The 26,201-nt window shown below is 42.2% G+C and overlaps 1 protein-coding gene across 32 annotated transcripts in view; it reads left to right on the forward strand.

Moving 5' to 3' along the window:
• Positions 1-26,201, forward strand: part of SORBS1 (sorbin and SH3 domain containing 1) — a 794,498-nt gene that overhangs the window by 661,006 nt on the left and 107,291 nt on the right. For all 32 annotated transcript variants that reach the window (XM_069240476.1, XM_069240479.1, XM_069240480.1 and 29 more), the window contains one exon: positions 21,644-21,690. In XM_069240476.1, coding sequence (XP_069096577.1) covers positions 21,644-21,690 — 47 coding nt within the window. The remainder of the gene's footprint in view (positions 1-21,643; positions 21,691-26,201) is intronic.

Consider the following 26,201-nt stretch of genomic DNA (forward strand, 5'->3'; position numbering starts at 1 on the left):
CTTATTAAACATTAGAAGTATAAAATTGTTTGAAGGGGCACATTTAGTCTAGAGTCTAAATTACATTTTAACACAACTTTTAACTTTTGAAATACAAGCAAAATGCACATTTAAAATGTGTGTTAGTGCAGCTTACATCTTTAGTTTTTCTCTCTTCTACGCTTGTGTCTTAAACTTGTCACAGTCGGCTGACTTCAGTAGCACAAGGAACAGAGCTACAGTTTATGCTCTAGTGCCTCCTTTGATTGCAAAATACCATCACAAAAAGGCCAAATTCTCACTTCAGTGACATTCAGAGACATTTCAGAATCCCAATGTCTTATTTCGGTGAAGTCTGCTGTAATTCTCCATTTTCTTGAAATTACAATTATAAAGGCTTCTCCTTTTCTCCATTTCTATTTCCCCTTTCTCCTGTCTAGGCTCTGCTCTTTTCTTTCAGTATCATTGTTGTATAGCTATTTTAGCCATGTTTTAGACACCTTGTTTTAAGCTAACTAGGCCTGCCGCTGTGAACTTTAACCCTGTTACATTTTATTCAGCATTACTTTATTTTTCTGGCAATAGCTACATTTGCGGTGCTATTTAATTGTCTTTATCTCATTGTACTTTCACCTAGCATCACATTCTTAGTAGGACATTTATTTAACTTTGTGCTTTCTCCAAGGCTACAGTCAGATAGGGTTGCCAACAACCGTGGTATGCTGTGTCTCTAACATTCACAGAAACACATACACTCATACGTGGGGACCATTTCTTAGAAATGTCATCTGTTTTATTATAAAAACACCCCTTTGTCCCAGACACATTAGAGGGAGGTTCCAGCCAGATGACTACCACTGTATGTTGATTCCTTCACTGCAGCTACTTGCTTAGACGGCCGGACCCCTGATCCACATGGGGACGGTGTCTCTCTAGACTACAGGCTTCTTCCTCCAGGTATGAAGGATGATGTACCCCCACAGGGGAAACCTGAAGGGCAGATTAGGCTTATTACTCTGTGCTCAAACATAGTATAGGTAGGAGAAATATATATCACTCCTAATGACAGTATGGTAGGACTGTTCTTGTTTTTTACTGTTAGTCACCTGCTTGTTTTTATTGTGTTTTATCATCCTAGTTATTGCAATACATAAGTTTTTATCTAAGAAGCAGTTACTTCAATAAATCCTTATTGAACTATATTCTGCCTCTGTTGTCTTTGCCTATATGAGACTTTTGGTAACTGAGAGAAAGGGATGGAACCTGATTGACTATGATTCCTCTGAGGAGTCTTTCTTGTCATGCGCCCGGTTGCCCCAATAATCTCGGTTAGAGATGAGGCACAGCTAGTTAGCCAGAGAACCCAGATTAGACCGACAGGGGTCATGTGATGTGGAATCATACTTAGTAGCCACAATTCGTGTGATCCTGTCTCCCAAATCCAGTACCCTCATTAACATAATGAGAACCTACGCAACATCATGTACATTTTGGAAAATCCAAGTGTACCTATAATACACAAAATCACAATCAACAGGGGTCTCAAGATGGTTCCTACTATCTCCTTTCCCATGTCTCTAAACCTTTTTCCAATGGCTGAAAAACCATTTCCAATTGCGTCTGTCAGGCTTTTCAGATCTCTCTTCAGATCAGTCATGTTTGCAGTGTACTTTCTTATCTCCTTACTGTTATCAGGTATGTATGTACAACAATGTTGCACATAAAGGGTCACATTTACAAGACCCTAGTGCCACAGAAGCGCCACTTTTTGTGACACACCAGTGGTGCTGTGCACTGTGCCATATTTACAAGGCAGAGCTAAGCTTTTTTTTGTGACCTTGTTAATATGGACCCCACTGACACAATTTATTTCGGCCGAGGTGCGTGCAGTGGGTATTTCTGTGGGTGTTCCACCGCAACACCCATTGCTTTTGACGCTGCCCCAGATGTACAAGGAATCGCAGCACACATAGAAGTAGCAAATCATCATTAATGGACACCTTCCTGCACATAAACAATCATTCCCTTCAATGCAGACACACTTGCACTTTGGTGCAAGGATGTCTGTGTTGGTGCTGGCAGCTAAATTGAGGGCGAGAGCTAGGGGAAAAACAGGGTGTGCTGTATTTGTGTAAATACAGCTCATCTCTGCATTTCAGAACTGACTCAGCGCGGCGCTGACAATTTTTATGCTGCGCTGCACAGGTTTCTTGTAAATCTGGCATGTAATGTCTTACAGACTCTGCCCACCTTTGCGAGTTAGATGTCTAACGCATGAGAGTTTTGGAAAACCATTGATCTTACAGCAACCATCTCTGTGTATATTAATAACATAGCTCCTGGATAGTCAGTAGATAGCTTATCTACTATCATTGGCAATTTCCTAATCTTGAGATCATTCAAGATAACTCCCACTGATGGAATTATGGCTCCAAATATATCTCCCACTATCTCTGAGGCACTCGCTCCTCTTTCAACTCTGAAGTTTGATTTCTTTTCCCAGACTGGTGCAATGATGATGTCCACATGATACATTTTCAGAACAACTACTCCCAGGTGACTAGTTAGTTCCATCGCAGTCGGAAAACCGAATCAAGGTATCAGTTCCCTCAATAAAAGTTTTGCAACCATGAGGGGGTCATTACTTCTGGTTGGGGACGCATTGACCCATTTAAGGCATGCGCACACCACCACCAATACATACATCAATCCATTGCACACTGACAATTCGATGAAATCAAGCTGCATTCGGTTGAAAGGGCCTCCTGATCTGCCTAGATGACACATTGCAACAACTATGCATTTCCCTATGTTCACCTGCTGACACTTTATACATCTGTGACACACTGCTTCTGCAACCAGTCTGCATCTAAGATTGTTCCATGTTTGTAGAATGTTCTAAACATTGCACCTCTACCAATGTGAGGCTGTTCATGGTAGTAAATTGCCAACAGGCACAATAAACTATTTGGCAGTACTGCTTTACCCTCGCTTGAAGCCCAAACATCATCCTCATTCCTCCTGGTACATCCTGCTCTAGTCCATTCTTGCTTCTCTTCATCTGTCACTTCATGCTATAGTCTTTTGACTTCTTCCCAAGTATCTATGGCTGTCATAAATAAATTTTGATTTGTCTCATTGTCACTTCCATAATTTACTTCTTCATTAAAGGAAATGCAATGCAAGGCAGATTACCTTGCAACTTCATCAGCATAAGTATTTCACAATGAAGTGTAATCATTTGCTTTCTGGTGAGCTGCACATTTTACAACTGCAATTTTCACAGGTAACTGTAACGCTTTCAGCAATTGGTAAACTTTGTCACTGTTTCAGATAAGTGATCCAGAAGAGGTCACGAAGCCTCTCTGTGACCACAACTGTCCAAAGTCATGAACAACACCAAACCCATATTGACTATCAATGATACAGCATGCTCTAGTAAAAGCAATCAATTTGGTTACTTGGGCAGAAACCGAGAACCGTCTATCACAAGTGTGACTGTGCAAAGTGCATAACAAGATCTCAGGGCACCTTCAGAATCTCTTAAACAGAAGCCATCAACGAAAAGGACATAGGGCCAGATGTACGTAGCTTTTTACTTGTTAAAGTCCGATTCTGCAAATCAGGCCATTTGCAACAAGAAAAAAGTATTTTGCGATGCACAAAACCAATTTTGCAAGTCACATATATGAAGGGGCATTCTCTTCCTAATTGCAAGTCGCAGTATGATGTGTGATTGTTTTGTGACCATGAATGAAGACACAAAACAATTGCAGTTAGCACCAATTTCATATTGGTGCTAACCCATTCATAACTTAGGAAGGGGTCCCTATGGGACCCCTTCCCCTTTGTGAATGCATGCGAAAATATTTTTTCAGAGCAAGCAGTGGTCCTGCGGTCCCCTGCCTGCTCTGAAAAAATGAAAATAATACTTTTCATTTTTGTTTTTGAAATACATTCCGTTTTGCTTCAAGGAAAACGGGCTGCATTAAAAAAAAATACTGCTGTATTTAAAAGCAGTCACAGTCATGGTGGTCTGTTGTCCCTAGCAGGCCACCATCCCTGTGAGTGCGGCCATTCCCAATGGGGTTGCAAACTGCAAACTACCTCACAAATATTAATGAGGTAAGTAATTTGCGACCCCTTTGGGAATCGCAAACAAGTGTGCCTGACACTGTTGTGCATTTTCTTTTGCGACTCGCAATTTGCGATTCCCAAATGGATCGCAAATTCCGAGTCGCAAAAGAAAACGTCATACATTTGGCCCATAGTCACTTTCATCCAAGGAGACATCTTAAATATAAGGTTTTGGTTTGATGCACAGTTCAGTCACATCAAGACAGTGATCTTCAACCTCATTGTCACGGTTGCTTGCATTTTCAACAGGATCTGGCTAAAGAGTTGCTACATTCAAAACATAACAGTGCTTAATATTTACGTTTGTGATCCAAGGATCACATGTTCATAGCTGGTCAAACAAGCACTTGTCAGAAACTGTGTCTTGGTACAGTGTATAAAATCTTCACTGAATGGGGGAAAAAGACTTTCAGGGGGTACCTTCTCACTCTTCAGTGCTGATGCTACAGGATCAAGTGTTGCTAAAAAATAAGCCACAGGCTTGTTAGCAGTTCCATGTAACTGTGTCAGAACAGAGAGAGCACATCCATCCCTCTCACAGCAAAACAGAGAAAAACACATATTGTAATCAGGCATTTCCAGAGCTGGGGACTCAGCACAAGCTTCTTTTCAGCTCAGTGAAGGTTTCATGCATTTGTCTTCAAATGGTTCCCAATCAGACACATCCTTGTGTGTTATTCTCTTTAAGGGTTTAGACAAAAGAGACAAATTTGCAATTAATTGGTGGCTGTAGCCAACCATTCCCAGGAACATTCTGACTTCCCGCTGAGTAACTGGGGGATTCATCTGTATGATTGCTGAAAGTTTCTCTTGGGACACCTTTCTTGCACCTTTCCTAAGTATTGTACTTCCTTTTCACAATAATGTAATTTTGCTGGGGACATTTTATGTCAATTTTCTCCTAGATGATTCAAGAGAGCTATAACACCATGCCCTCCATCTCTAGACTGAACCACACTATTAACTTGCTGTTGCACTCCTTGCATTCCACCTGCATTCACCATCAATGGATTCTGATTTCCTCTATTTGTAGCTTTCCATTGAACCACCATCAGTATCTCATCAATGGGTTTGTTTTGCCAACAAATGAAATGCTGCTGAATCATCATACTAATTTCAGGCGTTGATCCCTGCACAAACCTAAACACAAAATTACTCATATCTTCTGGCTCAATGTTTTCATTACCACTATGCTATTTGAAAGCTTGAATCAACTCTTTTGTCTTTTATGCCAATCAACATATTTCGGAGAAACTTTGTTCTACAGGAATTCAGTTACCTTATCATACTTTTTCATCTCCTATTCAGACGGCTCACCTTTTACTGAATCTCTTGAAGGATCACGTTCTGGCCAATCAACGCATCTCTTGCACTCTGTCCACAAATCAACCACAATGTCAAGCAAAAAAATTTCACAAATCTCTGTCTGCTTGTACCATTCCATTGGCTTCTCTCTCAATCTCGGTATATCTGAATATATCGCTCCTATTCCAAGTTAATGTACATAACCTCCACCTAATATTTCTCTCTTTGGCATCATTTTCACACTGTCTTCATCTTGATTTGCTCCAGCTGGATACAAATTCTGCTTTGATTTCTTCTGATCTCTTTTCTTTGCCCATCTACCTTCCCGTTTATCTAATGCTCACCATGTTTGGAAGTATGCAATTAAATCCTTAATGTGTATACTCATCCCAGGTGATATCATATTCTGAATATCTTTGACAATGAATTCTAATCTGTAAATTCTCTTGAAAGGTTTAGATGTTTCTAAATCGACTTTATATTTCCTGGCCAATTCTGCTAACTTTTCATAAGTCAGTTTTGCACATAGGGTAACATTTTCGCACATGAATCGCAGTTCATCTTCTATGTTTGTTTCTAAATGTTCCATCACAAGCGTTCCCATAATCAGTTTGTTTAATTCTAATTTTAGTCTGGGCACATTCACTGTTCTGTCTCTCTCTGGTGTTTCTTCTGATCTAATGTTACCATTTGTTGCACCTGTCTCTCCTTATGGGTTCAGATTGTTTAACCAATCAGTTAACTGCTGTGCTGAGAGACACTGCAATCTAATATAATTTCTCTGGGGCACATTTTGTTGGGTACTGCAGTGTACACTTGTAATCCGATCTGGTGTTGGCATGTAAGTGAGTGGGGTTCCCTAAGAAAGTCTCCCATCAAGAACTGGTCCTGGTTGATTTAATATCTGGTTAGGTTCTGCAATTCGTGTACGGGTCAAAGTTGGAATAAAATAAGCTATTCTGTCCATCTCTGAATGGTTTAAATATGATGATCTCTGCATATTAATTGGTGACATCCCTGCAGATACAGCTGGTGTTTCAGGGACCGCTGAAACATTCATTGACTGGGCATTACTTCCAGGGTTACCTAAAGCATACAATGGTACAACTGGACCTATAGCCATGGGACCTGTTAGTGCATCGTGACCCATCAAATTTGCCTGACTCTGGGAAGTTTGCATTCCAGTACCTTGACCAGTTAAAACAGTACTGAAGTATGTCCTGTCTGATTCAGGGTAACATTCAAAATTGTCTGCACTGGTGTACACATGGGCATAGTTTGGTTCTGATTACAGTTCAGCACATGTGTAGTCACATTAGGTGTCTGCACCATCTGATTTGCATTAGGACTTGGCATTACCTGGTTCAGAACTGGACTTGTAATGGACTGCTGTATTAACAGGCGGAAGTGGTGAATAAACCACAAGCACTTCTGTTACAGGATTTGCAAGTGTACTTGGAACTGTCTGAATCGGGGTCTGTGTAACTGGTGCAGTTGGCAAGTTTGGGACTATATTCTGTACTGCTTCCTCAACTGAAACATTTCATTTAAATTGGAAAAGGCTTTGTTATTGCATTAAGTATTACAGAGAAGTAAATGTTCTAATTTCTGCATGTATCTTTAAACGTATAAAACACTCATTAATCATTAGAAATATAAAATCTTTCAAGGTGCACATTTAGTGTAGCATCTAAATTACATTTAACACAACTTTTAATTTTCTAGCACCTGATCAAATTAGAAAGGCGCTAATGTTGAGTTTTAAATACAGGCAAAGTGCATATTTAAAATGCATGTCATTGCAGCTTTCTACATTAGTTTTTCTGTCTTCTACATTTGTGAGATAAACTTGTCACAGTCTTCTGACTGCAATAGGATGAGTAACAGAGCTGAAATGTATGCTCTATCAACTGGAAAACATGACAATGATCCATGAACCTGTCCACCCACCTATGACCCCTCCCCATTGGTGAGGGCATTGATTCATCAGAAGGCCAGGGATAGTCGAAATTACATCTTGCGCGCTTTCATGTCTGATGACGTTAAAATGTTGAACCCCTGTCCCACCCTTTGCCTCTTAACATCCTCATGTTGGAACTGACTTGTGACGTAGGGGCAATCAGTGGAAACAGCAGAAAGTAAATATTGCTCTTAACATCTTGTTTATTCTCTGTTTCTGCCACTGACCTCATAACTCCTGAATCCTGGCCTCTCAGGAGCTGTACAAGGGGTTGCAAAAGGCAAGCCAAGGGTGGCACTTGCTACCTCTGCCTAAGCTTTATTGACAACCCTACTCAGTCGGCATATTGGAGCATGATGGAGCTTCTTAGTTGCTGTTCTGGAGCTTAAATTAGTTCCCCACTTTCCGATTGTCCCTCTGCAGTCTTCATAGGACAGCATGTGTTTTAAGGTGGATTTAAGCAAGGCAGCTTTGGTGCTGAAATTGCCTTTATCCTTGGCAGAGATATAGGCTAATAGTTTGACTCAATGCTGGAATCATTATTGCATCTTAATGAGATGTTGGAATCTGTCATGTCTATTTAAAGAAAACCAGCTTCCATCCACACCAGCCGCTGTGAGCTTGCTCCTTATCACAGACTAGTTGAAGCCAGTCTCACACTTTTTACACTCTCATCCATCAATGGAGAGCTTAGGGCTACAGGCTCCTGAGTTTATGGATGCTGGCAGTGGGCCCTCTTCCTCCTTTACTCACAATGGGTTTCCCTGGACACAGTTAATGGGAAAGATATTGTTTTAGTCAGGAAGTCTAGTTTTCCCTCCTGTAATACTACATCCATGTTTGTTACTGTTACTTTTACACCCCTAATGAGATAGCACAGTTGGTGGATTCTATTTTGCTAACCCACATGAGGAGTTACTTAGCTGAAGTGGCTTAGCTGGTTTTGGGTTTGCTAGTCAACTTCTTAGATCCAGTCTTGGCACTGTGATGTTCCTTCATAGGCATACTTCGTTCCTCAGCCCTCCGCAGAGATTTTCAGGCAAATGTGCTGGGTGAAGCCTTTGATGGTTCTCACCTCTTTGGGAACAGGCTTCCCTGGGCCTCAGTGACACTATTAGCGGATGCCCCAGTCCTTGATCTGGGAGGTTAACATCTCTTACAAGCATGTCCATCAGGTGGCATGGGGGGCTTGGAAGCTTTACAGGACTGCAGCCTTACATGCATTGCAAACACTCTTGCCCTGATCTACCAGTGACTACTGGGAGAATTCTGCCTGTGAGAGGCATCAAGACCTCTAACATATGTTCTGGTCTTCATCATCTCTGGCTGATGCTGGCAGGCCATTCTGACTACCTCCTCCAGGAGGGCGGGTCCCTGAGAGGGACATGGTTCTCTTTGAATACAGTTATTAGAGTCAGTGGGGTTTTGGTTTAGTACCGAGGGTTCTCTTCCAGGGGATCCTCATCAATAGTCATAAACACTGAATATTCCCACCCTTGTGCGGGGACCCCGGAGCATATATATATAAAATACATACATATTATCATGTGTAAAACAGCAATGCAGGCTATAATCATAAATAGGCTAAAATGCTTTATTTCTATGCAAGTTTTTTTAATTTTTTTTTTTTTTTTTTTTATATTATAAAATCACAATAGATCATAAATATCTACCTAAGCCCCAAAATCTGGACTTAGGGAAGTAAACAGCAGTAAATATCAGAGAAAAATAGAAAAAAACCACATTGAAAAACAATGAAGCATTCTTAGCCAATAGGCTGCATGCAGGTTAACACAGGAGAACCATAAAAACTTTGGCACCGTGCCTTTAAGACCCTGAGCACCTCCAGTATCCCACCATGCCTCAGGGGTGAAGGGAAGGTGACAGTTGGTTCACAGTTAGGTCAGTTCTTTTTTCCGGCTTCTTCTGAGAGGATCCTGGAGCATTGAGCTCTCAGTTTTTCTGAGTTTTTTCTTCAGAAAAATTCCTAAAAATAGTGTTTTTCCTGTTTACTCGGCAGATAACATCTTTTGTCTGAGTTTGGCAGTCTTTTCTGACAGAAAATGCCATCTCTTTTTGTAAAATGTCCTTCTTGTGGGAAGAAGAAAGCCCAGTCAGACCCACACTCTCTGTGTATTGTCTGCCTGCCACAGAGTCACTGTCCTGACACCTGCAAGTATTGTAAGAAGATGTCGAGGAGGACTCTCAAAGACAGAGAGAAAATCAGGCTACATGGGCTTCAGGAGAGGAAAAAGTCAACATCCTCTTCACTTCCCAGACCTACAACAGAAGGAATGGCCAGATCGACGTCGACAGGTAGGATTGTGCCTGTTTGTTCTCCATCGACGTCATCAGCGCCACCATCTCACCGGCATAGATCGCCGTCGACGGTGACCAGACCGACGTCGAGGGACAAAGCGTCGAAGCATGGACAGCACAGGGGTACATCTCTGTCGACGGCAGGCCGCCGTTCGGCATCGAGCCATCTCCGGCGCTCCCGTTCGCCGTCGAGAACATCTCGCCCCTTGGCGTCGAAGGACACGACGCCAAAAACACCACGACGGCATGAACATCCGCCGTCGACCACTCGCCACTCAACGTCGAGACACACGACGGCGAGTAGGTCCAGGTCCCGCGATCGGCGTCAAGACATTCAACGTCAAGGCCTTCGACGTCAAGACCTTCGACGTCGAGAACAGACCAGCCATCGCAACTTTCGACGTCGAGGATGCAATCGACGTCGACACAACCTTCAGCTGTGTCACAGGCAGTAGAGCCAGCGGAAAAAGCTCCCTCACCGGTGGTCTCTATACGGAGTGCATCATCCCATTCCAGAGCGGGCTCATCGGGGCATGTTTCTCCCATCACTCTATCACCTAGATGGTTAGAGAGCCTGAATAGACCGGCAGCATCCCCGGATTCCCAATACTCTAGGATGTATTCTCCTACTGCCTCATTGCCTAGAACGCCATCGCCTACAGCTAGAGCAGGACGGGCTCGTTCTGCTTCTCGTCAGCCGACCACAAGACCTGCACACTCTGCTACAGCTTCTCGTAGCAGGTCTCGTTCCCGAAGGAGAACCAGGTCGCGAACACCACACAGAAGATCACCTTCTTGGTCTTCTTCAGGATCGTCTGTTGGGCGCTACTCCCCCACACTGACAGATTCTCCACCTGCTAGGATCTCACCGGTGGATGATATCACCACTTTTAATGAGGTTCTTTTAAGGGGAGCGCAGAAACTAAATATTGAGGTACCGGAGCCGGCCACCTCATCCTCAGTTATCTTTGAGACCCTACAACACAGATCAGTCTTGAGAAAACTGCTGCCACTAGTACCGGGTTTGCTGCAACCTACTATGGACACCTTTCTGACTCCAGCCACTCTCAAGTCTGCCCCGGCTAGGATTCAGAAGAAGTACAAAGCTCCGGAGCAAGATCCTTTATTCCTGCGGAAGGATCCGCCACCGGACTCTGTTATTTTAGCCGCAGCCAGAAAAACACACTCTGTGGCATCATCTTCCACAGTCCCCCCGGATAAGGAGAGCAGACACCTAGACTCCCTGGGGAGAAAGATGTGCGGTACGGCGGCATCTGCTATGAAGGTCTCCAGCGCCTCAGCACTTCTGGGCAGATATGACCGCTCTCTGTGGGACTCACTCCACAGATTTACAGAAAAGTTGCCCAGGGAAGATAGACAGGACTTCCAAGAAATCTTGCAGGAAGGGGGCCTAGTATCTAACCAGGTCATCAGCGCGGCGGCGGACGGGGCGGATTTGGCTGCGCATGGGTATGTGCACGGAATCTGCGCTAGGAGGTCTTCCTGGCTACGGCTCACGGGTCTGAAACAGGAAGCCCAGCAACGCATTTTAAACCTTCCATTCAGCGGGAATTCGTTGTTCGGTACCCACGCGGATGAAGAGATGGCCCGAATGAAAACGGAGGTGGACACTATGAGGGCAGTGGGTCTGGAACGTAAGAAAGACTTCAGGCGGAGGTACAGGCCGTACGACAGACGACCATTCCAGCAGAGGGTTCAAACCCCTCACTGGTCTCAGAGGCCACAACAACGACAGGGACGTCCCCTGTTTCAGGCACGTAGACCCACAAGAGACCGAGGAGCAAGTAGACCTCAACAGTCTACAGCAAAGACACCAACAAAGCAATGAAGCATTGCTTCCCTCAACACTGTGCACCACTCCGGTGGGGGGAAGTATTACGCATCATCTTCACGAGTGGCACTCCATCACAAGAGACAAATGGGTGCTCAATATTGTCGAACATGGCTATTCTCTCCTTTTCAAAAAACCTCCGCCACACTTGCCGCCAGCAAGATGTTTTCCTTCTCATCTCAGCCTGCTACGCAAGGAAGTTCTTGCACTCCTACGAAAGAAAGCGGTAGAAAAGGTTCCTCCGGCACAAAAAGGAAAAGGGGTGTACTCCCGTTACTTTCTGGTGGCGAAAAAAGGTCAACAGGGCATCTTCAGGCCAATTCTGGACCTACGGCTCCTGAACAAGTACATAAGAAAACAGAAGTTCAGGATGCTAGCCCTTCACCAGATTGTTCCGCAACTGCATCAGGGAGACTGGATGTGCTCCATCGACCTACAGGATGCATATTTTCACATCCCAATAGCATCCAAACATCGGAAATTCTTACGTTTCCAGATAGCGTCACAGCACTACCAATTCAGAGTCCTACCATTCGGCCTGAAGTCTGCACCCCGAGTCTTTTCAAAATGTGTAGCAGTGGTAGCGGCACATCTTCGAAGGCAAAAAATATTCGTCTACCCCTACCTGGACGACTGGCTATTGAAGGCTTCCTCTCCGGATCAGGCGAGAAAACATCGAGACATTGTACTAAGAACTTTCGAGTCTCTAGGTCTTCAAATCAACCACAACAAGTCAACCTTGATTCCAACACAAAACCTCCACTACCTGGGAGCTATACTAAACACAGAGCTCCAAAGAGTGTATCCTTCGGAGGAACGACTTTTATCAATCCACAGGAAGTGTCAACAACTATTAACAGCCGATGCACCTACTGCTCGTCAGGTAACATCGCTTCTGGGCTCCATGGCTTCATGCATCTTCATAGTCCCGAATGCCAGGCTACACATGAGGCCCCTTCAGGAGGCATTAGAGAACAACTGGAGCCAAAAGACTGGTCGCTGGGAGGACAGAGTACGACTACCAACAGCGGCTTTTCAATCACTACAATGGTGGATGCACAGACCTCACCTGTCGATAGGTTCTCCGTTTCACCAGACAATTCCAGCCGACACTCTGGTAACGGATGCGTCTCTTCAGGGTTGGGGTGCTCATCTGGGTTCCTTCCAAGCTCAGGGTCTGTGGTCCGACAAGGAAAAGAACTATCACATAAATCTACTGGAGCTCAGAGCGGTCCATCTGGCTCTCAAATCTTTCTCTCCATTGGTTCAGGGGAAATCTCTCCTAATTCAGACAGACAATACAACCACAATGTATTACCTGAACAAACAGGGGGGAACAAGATCACTACCTCTGTCTCGAGAGTCCCAAACGATATGGCATTGGCTCCTGGCCAGGGGAATGTCTATCACAGCGGTACACCTGCCAGGTCAGCAAAACGTAGAGGCAGATTTCCTGAGCAGACATCTAGAAGACGCGCACGACTGGGTCCTACACGACGAAGTCGTCGAGGACATCTTCGGTCAATGGGGTCGACCCCAGTTGGATCTCTTTGCAGACGAAGCAAACAAGAAATGCCCAGACTTCGCATCCAGGTTCGGCCGTCCGGGATCTCAAGGGAATGCCCTGTTGATCAACTGGTCAGGGATATTTCTCTACGCCTTTCCACCGATTCCCCTCATACCGGCAGTAATCAACAAACTTTACAACTCCAGAACCAGAATGATTCTGATAGCACCACAATGGCCCCGCCAATTCTGGTACACGGATCTACTCAACTTATCGGAAAAACCTCATAGGAGGTTGCCGTGCAGACCGGATCTCCTGAGCAGAATGGAAGGCAGAATCCTACATCCCAACCTTCCCTCTCTGAGCTTGACAGCATGGCTCCTGAATTCCTACAGTATGGGCACCTAGGGCTCTCACAGGAGTGCATGAACATCTTGAAAGAGTCAAAACGACCTTCCACGAGGCGTTCTTACGCTTTTAAGTGGAAGAGATTTTACATCTGGTGCTCTCAACAAGGTATAAATCCCATACGAGCTCAGGAGGATGTCATACTGTCCTATTTGCTTCATCTGGCGAAGTCTGGTCTGCAGGTATCTTCTATTAAGGTTCATTTGTCTGCAATTACAGCGTATCGTAAGTCGCCTTCTCAGGAATCCTTCTTTACGATACCTGTAGTCAAGGATTTCTTAGAAGGCTTGAAAAAGGTTTTTCCTCCCATTCGGAGACCTTCTCCTCCATGGGAACTGAATGTAGTCCTGGCAAAACTTATGGGCCCTCCCTTTGAACCTATCCACAAGGCCTCTTTACAGCACCTTACGTGGAAGACGGCTTTTTTGGTGGCCATTACTTCAGCGAGGAGGGTCAGCGAAATTCAGGCTCTGTCTTGCAGAGAACCGTACACGGTTTTTCACGATAATAGAGTGGTTCTGCGAACTCACCCATCTTTCCTTCCGAAGGTGGTGTCAGAATTCCATATCAATCAGACTATATCTTTACCGACTTTCTTTCCCAATCCGGAGACTCCGGCTGAGAAAGCATTGCATTCTTTAGACTTAAAAAGAGTGCTAAAATTCTATTTGGACAAAACAAAACCGATTAGACATTCTAACCATTTGTTTCTGAATTATGGTAATTTAAGAACAGGAGAGGCAGCGTCTAAACGAACGATATCAAGATGGATTGTGTCTTGTATTGTTAACACTTACCAACTGGCTAATAAGCAATTACTGGCTAGGCCAAAAGCGCATTCCACAAGGGGAAAAGCGGCTACTGCTGCCCTCCTTAACAATGTACCAATTTCCGAGATTTGTAAGGCTGCTACATGGAAGTCTGTGCATACCTTTACTAAGCATTACTGTTTAGACTCGGATGCAAGAGCGGATGCCCAGGTGGGGCAGGCCTCTCTTAGAAATCTATTTGCATGAATATGTATTCTTTCCTGCACTTCTTTCAGACAGTCCGCAGAGTTTAGGGATGGGCTTGCTAATCTATTCAGTGTTTATGACTATTGATGAGGATCCCCTGGAAGAGAAGGATTAGTTACTTACCTGTAAATCCTAGTTCTCTTCCAGGGGTATCCTCATCAAAGTCATAAACAACCCACCCTCCTCCCCGGACTCAAGTCTCCTAGAAGTGCAGGACAGATTATCTTCCTGATCAGTTACACAGATTGTCACCGTAAAAAAGTACTGACCTAACTGTGAACCAACTGTCACCTTCCCTTCACCCCTGAGGCATGGTGGGATACTGGAGGTGCTCAGGGTCTTAAAGGCACGGTGCCAAAGTTTTTATGGTTCCCCTGTGTTAACCTGCATTCAGCCTATTGGCTAAGAATGCTTCATTGTTTTTCAATGTGGTTTTTTTCTATTTTTCTCTGGTATTTACTGCTGTTTACTTCCCTAAGTCCAGTTTTTGGGGCTTAGGTAGATATTTATGATCTATTGTGATTTTATAATATAAAAAAAAAAAAAAAAAAAAAAAAAACTTGCATAGAAATAAAGCATTTTAGCCTATTTATGATTATAGCCTGCATTGCTGTTTTACACATGATAATATGTATGTATTTTATATATATATGCTCCGGGGTCCCCGCACAAGGGCGGGAATATTCAGTGTTTATGACTTTGATGAGGATACCCCTGGAAGAGAACTAGGATTTACAGGTAAGTAACTAATCCTTTTGTCCCCAATTTGGATTTTGTTGTTTAGCTGTTTTCTTTTTTGCCAAGTGCCAGTACACACGGTTTTGAGGCAAGAGAATGTGGCTAATTAGCATTCCTGCATGTATGGCCCTTTCCCTTTAGGAGTGTCACATGATTCCTAAGAACTTCCCTTGTGTTGTGCATGTTTGGTGTGGTTGACACATTTTTCCAGATTTTTTTTTTCCCAGTCAAAAGACTGTATTTATGTTCCTCTCTCACTGATAGATTGGATTAACTGTTTAGCCTCATGCTGTGTCATGGCGGCTTTGTGTCCTCTGAAGCATATATATGTCAATGGTTTTGATCACAAAGGCACAACGGCTTAACTGATTTGATCATCAAACATTATAGTTTGTCTCTTGACTGTCTTCTCTCAGCTTTCGAGCAGTGGCTGTTGTGTTAAGAGAGTGTAAGTAAGGTTATCTTGTTTTCATGGTCATTTGTCTTCTTTTAGCAGCATTGGCATTTATGTCACTTAACCACCTTTCGGAGACAAAGTGGTTTCACAAAGTTATAGTAGGGCTGATTGGTAGCACTGGTTGGTAGGTGCTATGGGCACTTCAACTTGGCCAGTGGTAGGTGCGGGAGTTCAGATACTTTCCTTCATCCTGCGGGCATGTTGGATACAAGTCAATTTAGGAGCTCTGGTATGTCCTCACTTGCTTCTCTGGTATTTGTCTTTTCAGAATATTTTGATTATGTTGCCAACCTCTTGGCTGAAGGCGTTTTTTGAACCTGCCATGTGCTCTGGTTGTGGTAAGCGACACTGTGAGAGATGACATGCAGTTGTTCAATATTTCCCTTATCTAGCATTATACCTGTCTTGTTAGGTTAGTTTCTCCCCACTACATTATTTCCTGAGTTCTGGTGACCAGGTATGGATAATGGTGTCATAGTATGTTCCTCAATACCTTGAAGTGTGCATCATCACCCACGGCCTATGTTGAAAGAATGTATGAGCTGATGGATTGCATCTGTCGGTCTTTTTACACAGTACATAAATGCTGTCCTTCAGATTCCCCCTACCTTCATGTCTGTTGTGGTTTTGTTATGCCTGTCGATTTTGTGTTTTGTCTTTCTTGTATGGGCATCAGCTTGCTTAACCCTAGTTGTTGTTTGGTTTTGAACACATTTGAATTTGTTATATTTTTTGCCAGTTCTTTTTGAGCTATAGGGTGGATCAGTGCTCCATATGTCTCATCCTCTAGGTGCGATAGTGCTGCTATTTTAGTAGCTGTTTGCTTCTTCCATGTTTTCATTTTCCACCTCTAGCAGAGCCGGGACGTATAAGTGGAATGTTCTTTTAGTCATTTCCCAATGTTGTACTTGCCATTGTTCATCTTTGTGGTGCTTCAGTTAGCATATCTTGTATCCGTCAGGGTTTGTTGACCTATCTCAAAATGCTTTACTCTGTATCACTTTTTGGGGGAAAATATAGCAACCTGTATGCTGTGGTCTAGTGGAATAGGGATAAAGTTGACACTTTTTCAGTGTCCTTTTGTTGTGTGCTTAGTGCCACTAGATTACGAGACCAGTTTTTTTCATTATCCTAAGTGCTTGCAGAAGGAGGTTGCATTGGATTGCTGTGAGAAGTTTATTCTGTTCCTTGTTATTAATCATTGATTTCAGGTTGGGCTTGCAGAATGTTTACCTTCATTATCCTTGACTGTGTTTCTCCTGTAACCCTCCTTCTGGGGTTTCTTGCTTTGGTACGGATTCATAATGTTGGAATCTGCAGGTAGAGGTACCTGTCTGAAGCATAAGTTACTTACCTTCAGTAGCAGTGTTTCTAGTGGATACTCTTATCTTCATGCAGATTTCTCATCAACTCACTGGCTTCCTGCATGCTATTGTTGTATATTTAATAAAGTTCCAATTGATTTTTTATGCATTTAATTTGTATCACTTTCTGCAATCTTATCTCCACCCCACAGTGCATAGAAAGAGGATAGGAACTGACATCAGAGTTCCCACAGGGTTGCCGCATAAGGCACCATGACATCACAACTGGAGAGACTGGTGTATGAGGGGTTTCCTGAATTAAGGAATTTAATTATACAGGTAGATTAGCCACCAGAAATATAATAACTAAAAGTAAGTAACTTATTCTTAGAAATCAGAAGAAATCCATTCTGTCAAGCTTTTTTTTTATAGAGGCTCATGCAGTAGAGTGGCCTATTGCTAAACACTTCAATATGTTTCAGATAACATAACAAGGATACTAAAAGATAAAGTAATTTATCCAAGATCAACAATGTGGACGGGTGGGATAGCCAAGATTAGAAATCACTTCTTCTGGCTCCTTGTCGACAATTTAGACATTTGATCTCATCTTTCATTAAACAAAATAGCCACACATTGTAAGACAACAAAAGAAGTTAAGGAATAGAAGCTTCAAATAATACAAATAAATTGAATTAATGAAAGATAACACAACAAGAGTGACTTTTCTAAGGACTGTCTATTAAATGTAGCCAAGTTGGGTGATTTTAATATTGTGTAGGAAGAGCCTCCACTGGAAATTATGGGAGGCAATGGTTATTTAAGGTGTTCCAAAGTAGAAAAATAGAGACACTGTTTTGTGCAGAGAGAGAAACAAAACTCTGAAAGACATGGAAACATCTGTGCTAATACAAACAGATACAGTCATAAAACCTTTCACTGATCAGTCTTTACGTTTGTCCTTTCTAATTTGTTTGCTACATCTCTCCATCTTGTGAATACTTTTTTTCAAGGCTCTTTTTTTAGAGAAACCTGTAAGGAAACCCTCTAAACAAGGATGGGACTTAGGTCAAAGTGATGTCCTACGTCATCTTATAGATAACCACTTAAGGCTGACTCTCACAATTTGTAAATTCCGATTCATACAGTCCATCTACAGGCCCTTCATTTCACACATAGGACACAGCTTCTACAGTATTTCCTATGCCAATTAGTCAGCAATCTGAATGGGATGTCTTATAAGATTTAAAAATTCCTCTAGCATGCTGCATGCAGCTTCACATAAATGCATTTCTATATAATTAAACCCGGTACTATTTTCATACTGAGCTATAAAATATGAACCACATGGGTGCTATTGAAAAAACTAAGTTATAAAAGTGGATAACCCATCCTTATATTTCTTGACACCGTTGTTTTTCACACACAAAACGTCATCATCATTCATCATCATCATTTCATCTTTATTCCCATACCAGTGGCACACATAAAAACACATTAGAAGATATATAACAATTTATAAAACTAGCTTCTATAAAATACTTTCAACTTTTTGTTAAAATTCACCCATTAAAGTTAATTTTTGCATTGTAACATACTGTTCCAGTGGGTGGATGGCAAACTTTAGCGATGAACCTGCTAAAAAACAAGCCACCTCTTAGACCAGTTCTAAAAGCACTGTTAAATGTGGTTCATTAAAATTAATTTTATAACATTCATTACTACAGTATAATATACCTTTCCTTGAATAAGCAGCTAGCTTCAGAAATAATCTTATTTGATAACAAACCACCTCATTACTTAATAATTGCAAGTGCCTCAGGGCTTCCCTACATTGGTCAAAACTATTTTTCTGAAGATACAGTACTAAAATGTTGCTGGAATATAGCGTATACAATTTACAAAAACAGACAAAGTGAAGCAGGATTTGCTCCAATGGCCGACACTGGAACAGGCGCACCTCTGAGGAAAATTTGAGTTTCCAAAGGGGACCACAATAGATGGTAAGCCGTATTGGACCTAAAAAGGAAGAGAAGAGTCCTTTCCCATTTCCCCCCGCTTCTCCGTCAGATACAGCACCATACCCACTGTTTCCTTCAGGGAAAGGTAATTAAAAACTGTCCTTGAAACATTCAGACCCTTCCCTCAAAAGCAGTCTTCTTTCCTGAAAAATAATTTTTACCTCCTATTTAACTGCAGGGCATATCGAAGAAGGAGAATCCAACAACTTGTGTGACCTATATCTTTTAGGACTGCACAGGCATAAGCCAACCAGGGAATTGTGCTTTCCCTATCCTGGCAGTCAATAACAATGTTTCTATTCAGTCTGTCTGCTGGATTGGCCCAGACTGATGTCTACAATAGAATAGGGGGCAGATTAATACAAGCTTCCAAGTAGGGTAAACTCAGTTCACTAAGACGGATAAAATTAGAACTAGCAGGTGACTGGCTCAGAATTTGCCTACACATTCGATTCTTCTCAACCTGTAGGGAATACCAGGTGGATTAGGAATGCTCTGGAACCATATTGAATTGGGTGGAAAATGTTGTTCTCCCCTGCCCAATCCAATATCCTAATAAAGATGACCCTACCCAAAATCCTTACCAAAGTTCAGGAAAATAGGACAGTAACTCTTGGGGTTCACTCTATTTCCCTTCTTAAAAAATGGGAATGTTCATGTAAAGAGACCAGGACCTTGGAAGGTTGTTGGGGGGCAAATTGTTGAATACATTAGTCAATAGTGGTGCCCACTGTACATTTGCCCAGATCAATAAATACCCTGTCCGGCCCTGGAGCTTTGAAGCTGGGGCTTTTAGAGATGCCATCTTCCACTTCTTCAAAGCAACTACTATCCTTGGATACAGGATAGGCAAATTTGCAAAAAATTGATCAGGCATTCAACTATGCTCTGGAGGGCTTTATATAGTGCAAATATGCTTGACCCAACAAGTACTGTTAATTTTACAAGAAATTAAGATCCGGGGCCACTCTAGCCTTAAATTTACTATGTGTGGTACAAAAGGCTTTATGATTTTTTTGGAAGGCAGCAATTGTGAGATGGTCCCAGTGCTTATTATCATTAGGTTTGTCTTTTCTCCTTTTAATTGTTTTTTTTTTAAATGGGACCTAGCACGAGGCACGTCCTCTAGGATCCTGGGCTGGGCATGAAGTACATTCCTTAGATGTCTATTGGTAGACAAACAATGTGAATCAAATCACCTGGGTCCCTCCAGACTCCGTTATACTGGTTCTGGGAGAGACCATCTAATACAGCCACATAGGACCTTGAAGTAATTCTTCAAGTCAGAACTCTTGACCATATCTGTCAAACAATTAGGAAGCACTTTCTTATTCTGTCTGAGTAGCTTGACTAAACTCTCACTAGGATTCTGCATGGACCAAGACAGTCCCAGACCTTTATCCATGACAAGCGGGCGGGCCCTTCTGGGGGCTTTAATTCTCAACAAAGGAGCGGATAAAGCCAAAGTCAGAACATTTATGATCACTTACTGTTCTCTCTCCTAATCCTCCCTCTGAGACTTAGGGCAACATGCCACTACTAATAAAAATATAATATGTTGTAGTTTCAAAGCCCCCACCATGGAAAGAAGGGAGCCTTCTATCTCCGCCATGCTGATAATCCATTGTGCTCGCTAAGTTAAATTTAGCAATAGGCCTCCCAACTTCTTGCCCCTTCAGTCAAGGGCTGATCCAAATACGCTCCACTGTTGCTCGGAGGAGAGTCTAGAAAGTCATTAGGCAGTAATTCTGCAAAACTGCAGAAAGAAAGGTGTTTAATCATAATGAATTATGTAAGTTTGCCAAAATGAGTAGGACTATTCTATATTTTGTTTTGAAAGCTTGGTCACATAGGTTGATGTGCAGACAGGCTTCTGGTTCATAAAGAGTGAAACAAGATGCTTGTCAGTTTCAGAGCATTTTTGGCTAAATTAGCTATTATGGTAATAGTGTGCCACAGGCAACTGACACCTTGACAGATCATGTGTGCTTGTCATCTTTCCGCTGCATTCCAATAGAATTCAGATGAAGGTGATGTCTCTAATGCAAAATGGTTATAGTGTGCCTCTGAATAATACCTCACTGTTGCAAATCTGCCAGTGCCAACATTAACGACTGGTCACACCTCATTGATATACCTAGAAGTGGGGGCAGCTGGAACCCAAATAAAGCTAGAGGACCTGCAAATCTCCCTCCCCCCGAAAAATATATAAACTTTGCTGGGTTGCAGTTTCAATCCAATAAACAATTGTTAATAGAATTATGCTACAAATCCCCTATCTTTCTTTTATTTTAACACCGTCTACAAGTTTACTTGAATGCAGCAGATGTTCAGTACATGTAAAATGGTTATCTCAGACATCCTCACACCCAAACACAGTGAGCCTTTAAAGCAAAAGCTCAACACATCTTCTCCGAGTTAAAGCAGCTCTTATTGGAATCAATTAAAAGGATTATAGATGATTTCCTATCTGACATTTTGCTCATCTTAGGGTAAAATAACACCTTTAATGTATTTATTTTTGCAACTGAATTTGAGATAACAAGAAATAGCTAGTTGTATTATGTTTGTAGATATATTTAATAACATTTCTAATTTTCTTTTTCATCTTTTTCATTTGGTGTTGTTTTTCATGAGTAGATGCGACCTGCAAGAGCCAAGTTTGACTTTAAAGCACAGTCACTTAAGTAAGTTAAATCAATGTTGTTATTTCTTTTCAGTATAACTATGTGAATATTTCTTCTATGATGTCTATTACTTTGCTTTCCCTCTGGACAACAGGACGACCCCTGTATATGTGTAAAAATGATTATAATGTGGTTCTGGTAGGGAAACACTCATAGTCCACTGTGGTTAGAGACTCTTTTATTAATCCTTCTGGTATCAGAATGTTGTAGTTAAGTTAGCTGAGGACTGGGCTCATCCCTTCCCTGGGTGGGACACCTTTATATCCTTTTTGAAGGGAAAACTGTATGTCCTTTTTGAAAGAGTGGAGACTAGGCTTGAATCTGGAGTGGTGGCCCAGTCCATTCCGTAGGAGTCTCTCCTGCATTGTGATTGTTTTTACCTCAGGGTTTGTTTCTTTTGAATCGGTTTCTGAGCTTGACCAATCCAAGGTTTCATTTTGGGATATATTGTGGGTGATCGTTTGTAAGTATTCCGTCCATTGCCCCCGGATAACTAAGTGTATTGTACAGACCGTTTTAAAAGTAAACGTTTGGTCCACTATAAGCCAGTGTATCTCGGGCTGGGTTAATGTGGTCTAATTTCTTCAGGTTTAAACATAGCCTGGTAACCTGAAGCTGCCTGATTCTGGTTCCTCTAAACTGAGTGAACCCCTATTTTGGTGCTATCACCTACACAATGTTGTAGTAGACTAATCTGGAATTATAAAACCCGTGGTAGGTTCCACTTTATTTTATATATGGCTGGAGGGTGGCCCTCGAAAACATGGTGAGTTTAAAGTTGGGATTTTGCATGTCAGTTAATGTCTGGTGAGGGAAGGGCAAATCAGGAATGAAAAGGCCTGCTAAGCTTCCCACACCTTTGGGTGATGCACTGCTGCAGTCCAGTTTTTTTCTTTGAATACTGGGACTTGTAGTTTTTTTTATTACAGTATACAACCTGGATTACAAGTCTAAGAATTAAAACAAAAAATCCTGGACTGGCACAGATAATCTCACATCGACCTGGGAAAGTTGGCAGCTATTGCTGAACTGAAAGTCTATTAGCTGGGACCTGGATTCAGGGCATCTGTAAGTCTCAACGCCATTTAAAAGGTAGGTTTCCTTGAGTGTAGCTTCCAGCTATTATCATCTTAGTCTTAATGTACTGTTCAAGTTGATACTTTCCCCCATCCATAGGAAGATATGTAGAAGACACTTTAAAACCATGTTCCAGTCGTGAGAGTCAGTCCCTGTCAAATGTAGATCTGATTATCATCTGGAGCAGACACTGAAGAGTGGAGTGTGTAAAATATTCTGGACTCAATGTTCGTGGAGTTGCTAGCCCCCAGAATTAATCTTCTGACTATAGTCTATGTATAAAATGTAGATACACTGAATGTTTTGCCTCTGTCATGTTCAGATTTCTTCAGGCAATCTAAATGAGTGTTGGGATGCAGACTATCATCAAAAAGGATCAGGGTAGGTGGTCTCAATTTCTAATGACATCTGCAGAGGAATGTGTCTGTGTCCCTAAACCTTTGAAGGAAGGAGATGTGATGGTTGTCTGACTACTTGTGCCAGACGTTTGTTTTATTAGGAAGCGTCCCTCACAATGGCTTAGGGCTCTAATGGCATTTAACTGTTTGAGGCATTTTTTCAGAACCTCATGGGTGTCATTGTTGTCCATATAATCTTTTTAGGAAGAACGAAGGACATGGTTCCAACAGCAGATTATATTTTTCGTTTTTTTTATGTGAAGAGGATTCCTGGTAGGAGCAGTAATTCAAAAACAGATAGAAAAACTTGTTGCATGGGTGAGATGGCGGCATTAAAGGTGGATTCCTCACTATTGTTCTGGATGTTGTCTTTGATTTTTTGTATATTGTTTTTTAAGAAGTTGCCCAGCTATTTGCAATGTTCGAAGAGGGAGTTTTGTTTCCTTTTTGTGAGATTTGGTTCAGTAATTTTTTTTACTTGTCTATTTGGTGGATTGTTTGTTTTGGTAATAAGCGTTTCAATGATCAGACACCGAAAGGGGTGATATTTGTAGGCCAGCAGTAAAAGAGCATTCTGTTTGCAGATTATGAAAACTCATTTAGTGACTCCAGGTTATCAATTATTTTATAAAGTGCTTCTGACAGTCTCAGTTACAGATCCAGGGAACATTTGTTTTATCAGATCATGAGCTTGTGCTTCTTGCAGTAGTTTGGTTTTCTTTGCGTTTTTTAATGATTCATTGGGTTAGTTTTAAACATCTGTTATTAAAGCCATCCCTATTTGCGTTAAAGTGTTAGCCACTAGGGAGCCACAATCTTTCTAGCAAAGTAGCTCATCCTATATTCAAACTGCCAGCCATGACGAAAATGACAATCTTAAGCACGCATAATGTGACTGCTACGTGATCAGATGGTCTCTCTCACTTCTAAGGATTTAGGGCCAGATGTATGAATCTGGCCCATTGCGATTCGGTAATTGCGATTTTTAAGAAATCGCAATTACCGACTCGCAAAGGGCCATGTATCACATTTGCGATTCGGTAATTGGGATTTCTTAAAAATCGCAAATGCAATTACCGAATCGCAAATTGCGATACTGGCCCCATTCGCAGCTATGGGCCTGTTGGCCCATAGCTGCGAATTTTTTGCATTTCCTAAATTGCGATTTCTGAAACAGAAATCGCAATGTGGGAAATGCAAAAGGCCAGGGTACTGGGGGCCTAAGGCCCCCTTTCCTGCACCCCAAAAGTTTTTTTTTTTCCATGTAAAGTACACACATGCCAAAAGGACATGTGTGCTTTACATATTAAATTAAAAAATGCAGTTTTACTGCATTTTTAAATTTTGCACCAGGTTACCACCTGGTTGCAGACAATGGTATTTTGCATGTGCAAAATACCATTCTGCGAAAATTCGCAATTTGCGATTTTTTGCAGAATTGCCTTGCGAGCTGGATTTTGCGAATCGCAAATTGCGATTCGCAAAATCCAGGTCGCAACGCAGAAAATCGCAATTTTTGCGATTTTCATTTTGTGGTCTGCGAATGCCTTTGATGCATTGCAGACCACGATTTTGCACTCACAAACGGCCGATTTCGCCGTTTGCGAGTGCAAAATCATTTGATACATCTGGCCCTTAGTGACAACCACCCTTGCATTCAGCCCCATTTTACCAATTTGCCGCATGCAACATGCAAAGAAGAGATTATGATTTATAAGAGGAACGTCCAGGCGCATACCTTTCATTAGTGCTGCAATTGTAGTAGCTCTGGTGCTTTAGCAGAGCGGTACCCAGTGGCATTAGGCCAGTCATAGCTGCCAACTAATTTTACTTCTCATCCATAGGAGAGGGATGCCCAGTCTCCTCGCTTGTATTATGACCCTTGGTAAACTTGCTACACAACAGGGAACAGTGGTCAGTGCAGATGCCTGTAAGGCACATAATAATGTAACTCACGAATGCATTGCGTTTCCTCCAAAAGCCCTTTTCTTCACTTGCTGTCTGTTAAATTCTTTTAGATTTATGGATTACGTAGATCATTGCTATGACTCCTTTATTCTGAAAGTGCTGTACGTTGGCGGAAAGGTCAAATCTTTAAAAATCTCAAGCAACAAATGCAGTCAGCTCTACTGCGTTTGTAAACTGTACCTTCATGGATAAAAAAAAGCCTTTTCTGCTGAAGATCAAGCATCCCTGGCAGGTCAGTAATTGGTTCTCCAGTTTAAACATATTATGGTTGCTGGCAGCCATAATCGGCGGCAGTGCGCCAGAACATTCCCCTCCTCAGAAGACTTCCCCATAAACTAAAATACCTCCCAAGCTTGGTATATATCCCCAAGAAACAGTCAAATACCAGAGTCGTAAAATTAGAGGGATAGGCCAAAGCAGCCCAGTTAAATAATTCAAGCTGGACAAAAGCAGAGAAATATAACCGGTCCTAGGATGCTTGTTTCCAGTCCAGGGAGGGCCTGGTTTGGCAATTCGGGCTGGACTGTTCCCATGGGGAGCAGGGTCAAGACTGATTTGCATATGGCTGGGTCCAAACTGGAATGGGTAGCAAAAATACAATGGATTTAGGCCCAGATCTCTGTACTGGGGTGAATGTTCGACAGTGTTCAGCTTTCCTTCCATCACTTCTTCTTTTTGCATTTTTTAAATTCAGTTCAGGTGAGGTGCTTTAGCATTTTAATGTGGTCACTTTCGCATGTTGTTACCTTCTCGCTACTTTATTCTGAAGTTTTTCTAGTCTGTTTGTCAGTTTCCTCATAAGATCAGAGATAATGGGGCATTCTGAGGTCTGCTGGGGACTCCAAAGGCAGAAAAAGCAGTGGAATGGGTTTTCGGCCACCAAGGTCTGAGTCTTGCCACCATTCGGGTATAGTAGACACTCCTCCAACCAGTGAACATGAGGGCTAAACACAAAATATTATTAGGTGGGTTCTGTGAGCCATTTTTCATGTGGAATTTGATTTGCATGTCATTGTCGTAGATTTGGAAGTTCATTCAATACTTTTAAAGGAGGTGTACTGCACGCTG

The sequence above is a fragment of the Pleurodeles waltl genome, chromosome 6 (assembly GCF_031143425.1).
Source record: "Pleurodeles waltl isolate 20211129_DDA chromosome 6, aPleWal1.hap1.20221129, whole genome shotgun sequence".
NCBI classification, from domain to species: Eukaryota; Metazoa; Chordata; class Amphibia; order Caudata; family Salamandridae; genus Pleurodeles; species Pleurodeles waltl.